This window comes from Acipenser ruthenus, chromosome 41 (genome assembly GCF_902713425.1).
Source record: "Acipenser ruthenus chromosome 41, fAciRut3.2 maternal haplotype, whole genome shotgun sequence".
Lineage (NCBI taxonomy): Eukaryota > Metazoa > Chordata > Actinopteri > Acipenseriformes > Acipenseridae > Acipenser > Acipenser ruthenus.
The window spans coordinates 8,448,230-8,457,567 of NC_081229.1; the positions used below are offsets into that span (position 1 = coordinate 8,448,230).

At 40.7% G+C, this 9,338-nt stretch overlaps 1 protein-coding gene across 1 annotated transcript; it reads right to left on the minus strand.

The window, feature by feature from the left end:
* Window positions 1-735: 735 nt before the first annotated feature.
* LOC131709116 (gastrula zinc finger protein XlCGF57.1-like) lies at window positions 736-8,526 on the minus strand. The gene is given in 4 exon segments (XM_059011050.1): window positions 736-1,275; window positions 1,278-2,620; window positions 5,127-5,637; window positions 8,289-8,526. Coding segments are annotated over 3 exon segments (1,923 nt in total). The 5' UTR covers window positions 5,608-5,637; window positions 8,289-8,526; the 3' UTR covers window positions 736-1,176.
* Between the last annotated feature and the right edge of the window lie 812 nt (window positions 8,527-9,338).

A 9,338-nucleotide genomic window follows, 5' to 3' on the forward strand; every position in this document is an offset into this window, starting at 1 on the left:
TCCCACACACTCTGTACATTACAATGGTGTCACACGATGATACAGTAGCTCCCACACACTCGGTGCATTACAATGGTGTCACACGATGACAGTCAGTATTATTATTATTATTATTATTATTATTATTATTATTATTTACTTCTTAGCAGACGCCCTTATCCAGGGCGACTTACAATTGTTACAAGATATCACATTATTTTACATACAATTACCCATTTATACAGTTGGGTTTTTACTGGATCAATTTAGGTAAAGTACCTCAAGGGTACAACAGCAGTGTCCCCACCGGGGATTGAACCCACAACCCTCTGGTCAAGAGTCCAGAGCCCTAACCACTACTCCACACTGCTGCCCCGTATCTTCCTCTCTGTCACATGAACAAAAAAAGACATAGACAAATAGTCGTATGTTACTTCAAAGCTGATTTCATGAAGCACAGCTCGATAAAACAGCTACTAATCAAAAGGTAAACTTTTTTTATTATCAATCCTCATTGAAAAGAAAACAAAAGTTACACACAGATTGTTTTAAATTCATTCTGGATGTTTCCAGTACAAGCCAAAGATGGCCACTGCTTGCATTCAAACAGGCTGTAAATTACATTTAGCAACTGCATCACATCAAATATATTTTATCTGTGTAATATAATGACATTAAAGCAACCAACCTAATATGTTGTGTAGTAATAACTCCTCGATGATCGACCCCGAGGGAAAAAACAGCAATCCAGATTGATAGATTTTTTTTAAACATTTTTAATAATGTTTTTAATCATGACGTGCCAAGTACGTCCGTATCGCAAAAGAGGTTAATGTTAAAATATAACGTAATTGATTTGTAGAGTCAGTGTGATACATCGAAAAAAAAATGCGCTGAGCCGATAAAGAACCTTGGAGAACTGTGGTTGTGCCGTAGTTCAAAGAAACATTGCAGTTAAAATGGAAGGATTTTTTTTAATGCCTGCCCATTACCATCAAAGATTGTACAGTATTTATCGAGATTACTCAGGACTTCATGGTAATGTTGCATTTTACCCACTGAAAATACATTTTACTCTCAGTGTTAAAATTAGAGGGTAAGTTACTCCTAGACCCCAAACCTTATCTGGAGCGCTGATGTAAGGTAATGTTTCTTTCTGAATGAACATGGTCCTTAGGGTTTGTCTCCGGTGTGAATTCACTGGTGTGTTTGAAGATGTCCTAACTTGTTGAAACTCTTCCCACAGTCAGAGCACTGATACAATTTCTCTCCTGTGTGAGTTTGCTGGTGTGTTTTTTGAGGTTACTTAACTGACTAAAACACTTCCCACAGTCAGAGCAGCGATACGGTTTCTCTCTTGTATGAATTCGCTGGTGTTTATTCAGGGAGTCTGCATGCCTGAAACTCTTCCCACAGTCAGAGCAGAAATATGGTTTCTCTCCTGTATGAATTCGCTGGTGTGTTTTCAGTTTTCCTGAAACTCTGAAACTCTTCCCACAGTCAGAGCAGCGATATGGTTTCTCTCCTGTGTGAATTTTATGGTGTGTTTTCAGGTTTCCTAACAGACTGAATCTTTTCCCACAGTCAGAGCAGCTATACGGTTTCTCTCCTGTGTGAATTCGCTGGTGTGTTTTCAGTTTTCCTGAATTTCTGAAACTCTTCCCACAGTCAGAGCAGCAATACGGTTTCTCTCCTGTGTGAATTCGCTCATGTTTTGTCAGGGTTCCTCTTTCTCTGAAACTCTTCCCACAATCAGAGCAGCAATATGGTTTCTCTTCTGTGTGAGTTAACTGGTGTGTTTTCATGTTACTTAACTGACTGAAACTCTTCCCACAGTCAGAGCAGCAATACGGTTTCTCTCCTGTATGAATTCGCTGGTGTATTTTCAGTGTTCCTGAATTTCTGAAACTCTTCCCACAGTCAGAGCAGCTATACGGTTTCTCTCCTGTGTGAATTTGCTGGTGTGATTTCAGGTGTCCTAACAGACTAAAATTCTTCCCACAGTCAGAGCAGCAATATGGTTTCTCTCCTGTGTGAATTCGCTGGTGTGTTTTCAGTTTTTCTGAAACTCTGAAACTCTTCCCACAGTCAGAGCAGCAATACGGTTTCTCTCCTGTATGAATTCTCTGGTGTGTTTTCAGTTTTCCTGAATTTCTGAAACTCTTCCCACAGTCAGAGCAGCAATACAGTTTCTCTCCTGTGTGAATTTGCTGGTGTGCTTTCAGGGGCCCTGATTGACTGAAACTCTTACCACAGTCAGAGCAGCAATACGGTTTCTCTCCTGTGTGAATTCGCTCGTGATTTCTCAGGGTTCCACTTTCCCTGAAACTTTTCCCACAGTCAGAGCAGCGATATGTTTTCTCTCCTGTGTGAATTTGCTGGTGTGTTTTCAGGTTTCCTAAGCGATTGAAACTCTTCCCACAGTGAGAGCAGCAATACGGTTTCTCTCCTGTGTGAATTCGCTCGTGATTTCTCAGGGTTCCACTTTCGCTGAAACTCTTCCCACAGTGAGAGCAGCGATACGGTTTCTCTCCTGTGTGAATTAGCTGGTGTATTTTTAAACGTCCTAACTGGGTGAAACCTTTTCCACAGTCAGGATATTCTCCACCGCCTGCCCTCGCTTTAGCTGCTGGACTGGAACCTGGAAAATATGAACAGGAAAGAAAGTAAGAGGGGCTGCTTGTAGGCTTCGGGCGTGTGGCTGGGTGGAGGAGTGGATTAAAGCAGGGGTTCCCAATTTTTTTTACCTGAGGCCCACCTGTTCTGCTGCATCAGGCACTGCGGCCCACTATTAGCACTCCTGGGGAAAATGTCAAATTAAAAACATTTTCTATGTTTAAACCTGTAACATTATAAATAAAGCTAATCTAAACTGTCCTTTATTCATTTGAATAAATAATGTGACAGATGGAAATCACATAGAATATGCACAGAGTTAAAAATTCAAACTCCTGCAGCTGCCTTTTCTTTTCTTTATATTTTGCAAAACATATTCTTTGGTAGCGGATTCGACATATTGTAATGTTATGAATACTGAACACACTTTTTACATCTGCCAGCAGAGCGATCACATGACCTCAACACCACCCTATTGTCAGAGCTCTCGCTCTACATCCCGCCTACAGGAAGGCAATCTGTTAGCTCTGATTTGTGAATTTCTGCTTTGATTGACAGTCCGCCGATACTCCCTTGCTACACTTTATTTTTCTATAATTACAGCTGCTGCCGATGCCTGCTTATCGTTATTAATAGAAAAAAACACATAGAATGTCATTGCACCCGCGGCCTGAAGGTGGTGCTGTTTGGAACCCCTGGATTAAAGTGTGTGCATTTTAGCTGTGGGGTTTGCTCTGGGTTACACCAGTTTAAAAATACAAAGTTAAACTTAAAGCCTTTCTGTGTGAAAGCAAAGTCAGTAAAGACTGATGCTGGTGAAACCGAGCCCTGGGATCAAAATCTGACTGTGAAGTTCTCCTGTAATGTTTCAGGTCTATTTCCTCTAACACATGCTACAATTTCTCATCGAGGCATTTTATGACTTTTCTATCTTGGATTATGTACAGATGCATACATAGAACTGTAGTGTAATGTAGTATAATCTGTCAATGATGTGCTTGGAGACTGGAACGGCTCCCTCCCTCTCGCTGTTTGGAATCATCTTGTTTATTGTTGTACAGATATACATCACGGTGCATTAGAAATGTGCAGCTCCATGCCATAGCATTACATTACACATGCAGGGTTTATGTGTTTTGTTAATTCAATTCTCTCCATTTATCATTCCTATAATTGAATCCCAACACAGTGGGTTACAGGACTCCAGTATACAGACAGAAACACAAGCAGTTTATTTTATACAGTTACACAGACTGTAAATGCATCAGCAACCTACATTACAGACAAAAGTTTAGAAACACCTAGAATTTGAGGATTGAGACAAAAATAAATAAATACACACAATATAATGTGACATTTCGAAATCTAACAGGAAATACTGTGATACTATTCTGGCTTCTGGTAGAATTTTGCAATATGTCATTTCTTTGTTTACATGATGCTTAATAAAAGGTCTAAATGATGTTTATATATTTTTTATTATGCCTCAATCCTACAATTGTAGGAGATGCAAAGCTTTTGTCCATAGCTGTAGAGCCCTGTCTAATCCAGCCCCTCTACAAACCAGCATTCTAATTCGGTATGATTTTGGGGTCCTGATCAAATCCCTATTGAAATGAATGGTGTGATCCCCTCTACAATCCAGAGCCTGGCTATTCTGGAATCTGTCTGCCTAAAATCAATGTATATCTGACTACAGCATCGACTCATGTGATTTTTCATTTCTTTGTTTACAACTAGTCTGTGAAACAAATCAAATACAAATCGAGTAACCAATAGAATTAAAGATAAGCATCACCCCATTAAGACCTGAATAGGAGACTCTCTTCTTAACAATGCATCTTATAAAAGAACATAGATTTCAGTTTTAACCCTTTAAACACTACAAACATGAAATACTGTACTACTATTCTGGCTTCCGGTAGACTTTTGCAATATAATGAATGGTGTGATCCCCTCTACAGTCCAGAGCCTGGCTATTCTGGAATCTGTCCCTTCTGCCTGATGTTGTGTATACACTACCATGTCCAGCCGGCACCATTCTGAATTGTGCAGTTGTTGAACAGCAAATACATTTCTAATCGTCCACACAGCGAGCGAACTCTTGAAAGAAAAGCTGAACAAAACACCAACTCAAAAGAGCTAACAGTGAGAGACCCTGAATGCAGCAGAAAGCATCTGAATCCTCATGCAGGTACAGTACGAGCACGTGAAGGTCTTTCTATGGGAATGGGTTAAACAGGCTTGTGATAACAGGTGAAGAGTTTGCTGAAGCATTACTGTGTTTATTACACTGTGTATGTACAGTAACACAGCCATTTAATGTTCAAATAGTTTTGTCATTTTACCTTTAGGTCAGTATTCAATGTTTTACAGTAACTCTCTAATCCTGCACCACTTTCCAGTCCCAAGCGATGCCAGATTGGACAGGTTTTAAAGTATTCTAACCAATATGCTCCCTCCCTCTCAACCACACTGTGGATTTCACGCAATCTAGAATGACAATGTCACAGCTAGTGGGAGTCACTCACCTGCTAGACTGCATTCTGAATGGGAGCGCCCGTCTTCCTTTCCACCTCCTTGCGTGCTGTTGGGAGAGCCTTCCTCTCCAGCGCCTTGCTCTCTCACGCAGATTCTCTCTAGCACCACGCTACACTCCCGCAGGCGTACAGGCTCCAGCTCAGGGGTGTTTGGTTTGAAGTCCTTGGATTCTTCCTTCCCTGGTTCCATGTGCTCAAACTCTACTTCAGGGGGCTCCTGTTTAATACGGACAGTTTCCAGCACCTCTTCTTGTTTAACAGGAAGGGGTTCTTCTGTCTGGGGGATCTCCAATTCATTGTGCTCAGCTTTAATGTCAGAGACCTCTGGCTGACTGCTCTCACATTGCATCTCACAGAGCTCCTGTTTAATGGGGAGGGAAGCCAGCCCAGAGAACTCCACTCTAATGGGGACCAGTTCAAGTTCAGGGAACTCCTCTTTAATCTGGACAGATTCCATCTTCACACTGTCCATGGCAGCAGACCGGATTCTGTTTAGTAGCTGCTGAACAAATAATTATGTATCAATTTAAATGTGTTATGAAGGGCATTCAAGGGACAAATGCAATCTGGCATTATAGCAGGAGTGGCTTTACTATTGAAGGAACACAGAATTTCTTGTAATACATTTTTAATATCATACGATTTTATCTGTTGAAAACGTTGAACCACACACACACACACAATGTGTGTGGTGTGTGTTGATATGGTTATATAAATAAATAGCATTACACTCGCCATTTCAATGAAACTCCATACGCTGTGGAGCTTTTTATCACTGACACATCTTTCTGCAGTTGCAGCTGTAACAGGTAGCGCGGCCCAAAGCACCTGCAGGTGGAATACATCAGGATACAGGAGTCCAGGTCATGTTCTTTACAGAGCTTCATGAGTTCTGACAAAGACATTGCATTGTCCGATTCCCGAGCGTTAAAACAGGCTCAATGTGGTGTATGAATAAATCACACTGCATTTCAGGAACTCTGCATTGAAGCTCTCGATTCAGCTTCACAAGTGCTTTCCCTTTAGTATATTAACAGTTTTCAGTTTAGCATAAAATAGCATCATTTTTAAGATGTGCGGTTTATCCACTAATTGTACTACTACAGCTGGACTCAAACATTAAAGGGACACACGCGCCAGTCCTTAACTACACTTTATGATGAAATACGTTTAGTGTGTGAGTGTCAGTGACAGAAAGGGCAGAAATCAATATTTTGGAGATGATTATTGGAGGGGCCAGTGCCCCTGCATGTACTAAATATTTGAAGATGCACTAAATAGTGTGGCCTTCCACACGTGTGTGTGTGTGCGTGTACGCATGTGTGTGTATGCGAGTACTAAAAGCATATTGAACACCCGACAATGCCTTAATATTTTGTGTACAGATTAGTTTTGTTACTAAAGAATTTTACCGACTGTATTAAAGTTACTTTTTAATTCTGTGAAGACCTTTTTATAATAAAGACCTTAAAATGTGCCCACATTATAGTTTAATGTAAGCTCAAGTTAAGTGAGTGCGGAGTGTCTCCATATCAAAGGCTGGACTCGCTGCGAGTGGTTCATTCAGACACAGCTTAAACTGTGCAAAATAACAAATGTTATATAAGGTTGCTTCAGCATTGTTTTTGCCACATCCCTGTGTTATTACAGAATGTCTATCCATGTGGAAAAGCCCATTAATATTCGCTATATACTGTAAAAAGCCTATCGTGCTGAAAAGCCTGTATAACAGTATATGGTCAAGTGTAGCATAATTATATATATAACATGGTGACCAGGCATCCCAGTGCCCCAACATTTCTCAATCTTTTAAAATTGTCCCAGGCCGTGTTATTTTGCGGTACATGTTAAAACGTGGTACACCATGTACTGCGCTTGCCCGGGCTGTGCAAATAATTATAGCTCAGAAAACAAGGTACCGTCCATCTGAACAAATACAAAGTACTGTTTGACCTTTAAAGTTCATTTTAATATAATTTTTTTCTACCAATTCAGCAAATATGTAACTAACTAATGAGCAACACATTGTGTTATCTAACATTGTAAACATATACCATTCTGTGGGTGATCTACAGTTTGTCTTATTCCTAGTGATTTGTGCAGCAGTCAATCACAACACTGACAGCATACCATTTTTTGACGGTACACATTTTGGTACCAGTACCACATTCTGATGATGTACCACGTTCTGCACCTACACCGGTTTTCAGCCACTTCCTGTAGCGCGACACTCTAAATACCTTTTGTCAAAATAACATAAAACAACCGCGTCTGTATAATTTAGTTTAAAACAACCGCGTCTGTATCATTTAGTTTAAAACAACCGCGTCTGTATCATTTAGTTTAAAACAACCGCGTCTCTATCATTTAGTTTAAAACAACCGCGTCTATATCATTTAGTTTAAAACAACCGCGTCTGTATCATTTAGTTTAAAACAACCGCGTCTGTATCATTTAGTTTAAAACAACCGCGTCTATATCATTTAGTTTAAAACAACCGCGTCTGTATCATTTAGTTTAAAACAACCGCGTCTCTATCATTTAGTTTAAAACAACCGCGTCTGTATCATTTAGTTTAAAACAACCGCGTCTATATCATTTAGTTTAAAACAACCGCGTCTATATCATTTAGTTTAAAACAACCGCGTCTATATCATTTAGTTTAAAACAACCGCGTCTGTATCACTTAGTTTAAGACATCTGCAGTTAATAAATAAATCAAATTAATATATATATATATATATATATATATATATATATATATATATATATATATAGGGTAATCAAGAACATTATGTTTTATAAAGTCATTAACACAGACAGACGTGCTTATCTCTCAGCGCGCAATGCGTTTCCATGTAGTTTATATTCAATATGAATCTACAATCACGTGTAGTTTCGTACAGTATCTGTTCAGTTCAGTCGGGATTTATCCCAGACACTAGGAGAGCATCGAGAGGTTGCGCGCATCCGAGTTCAGCAGGTTAAACCACATCAACACCGCGCTGACATTACTAGCTACCCATGACGAGAACATCACATACCTGCGCTGCACAGAAACACTGACCGGCTGAAAAACCCGCGGCTAACAGTAAAACACCACTGCGTCGAGAACAACCAAACACCAATTAAAAACAACAACATGGAACTCACTTTTTCTTTTTGTTTTTTATTAATCGTCCACGCCTTGTCAACTGGTGCGCAACAAAATGTTAAATAAATTAAAAACAACTCTGCGGAGCTCAATCTTTTTTTTTCTTTTAAATTTCTGGCGTTTATTGTTGTTGTTCTTCTCTTTGAAAAGACGCGGAGGTATGACGCAGCCCCGGTTTTGGGGATGGAACCGCTTAACAGTCTCGCGTTTTGATTGGTTCTTCTCTGTCGGAGGAATATGACGTCAACACATTGTGATAGAGAGAGAGCATGCAGGGCTGAATCAGGCCAATACCCACTACTGATTAATATCCAAAAAAGAGCAATTCAATTTTGGCTCCATCTAAAAAATAGTAACATAAACTCTTACCACCATAAAGCCCTGCTGAGCAGAGCCCAGAGAAGAGTCCCCTCAGCCAGCTGGTCCTGAAGCTCACTGCACTAACACACACTAACACCAACCAGCTTCAGGACAGCACCACTCCAACACACACAATCAGAGTAAACCAAATTATAGCACAAAACAAACAAGAACACAAAGCAAACTGGAATGCTATCGGGCCCTAAAAAGACACTACACCCCGGCTGAATACCTGACTAGGGTGAAAAACAGTAAACAGTGACAGACCTTAACAAAGTACAGGCTCAGTGAGCACAGCCTGGCCATCGAGAAGGGCCGACACAGGCAGACATGGCTGCCCAAAGAGGACAGGCTGTGTGATCACTGTCAGCTCAATCAGGTCGAGACAGAGATACACTTTTTACTGCAGTGCACAAAATATAAGAATATAAGGGAAGCCTTCGTCCCAAAAATACAAAATCTCTGCATAGATTTCTCAGACTTGCCAGACCCAGATAAACTCCCCATCCTCCTCGGTGAGCAGACAAGCTGTATAGAAGTGGCAGCCCAGGACACAAGCGCCTGCCACAGCCTGAGGGACAGGGAGAGACACTGAGGCTCCTCACACAGCCTGAGGGACAGGGAGTGACACTGAGGCTCCTCACACAGCCTGAGGGACAGGGAGTGACACTGAGGCTCCTCACACAGCC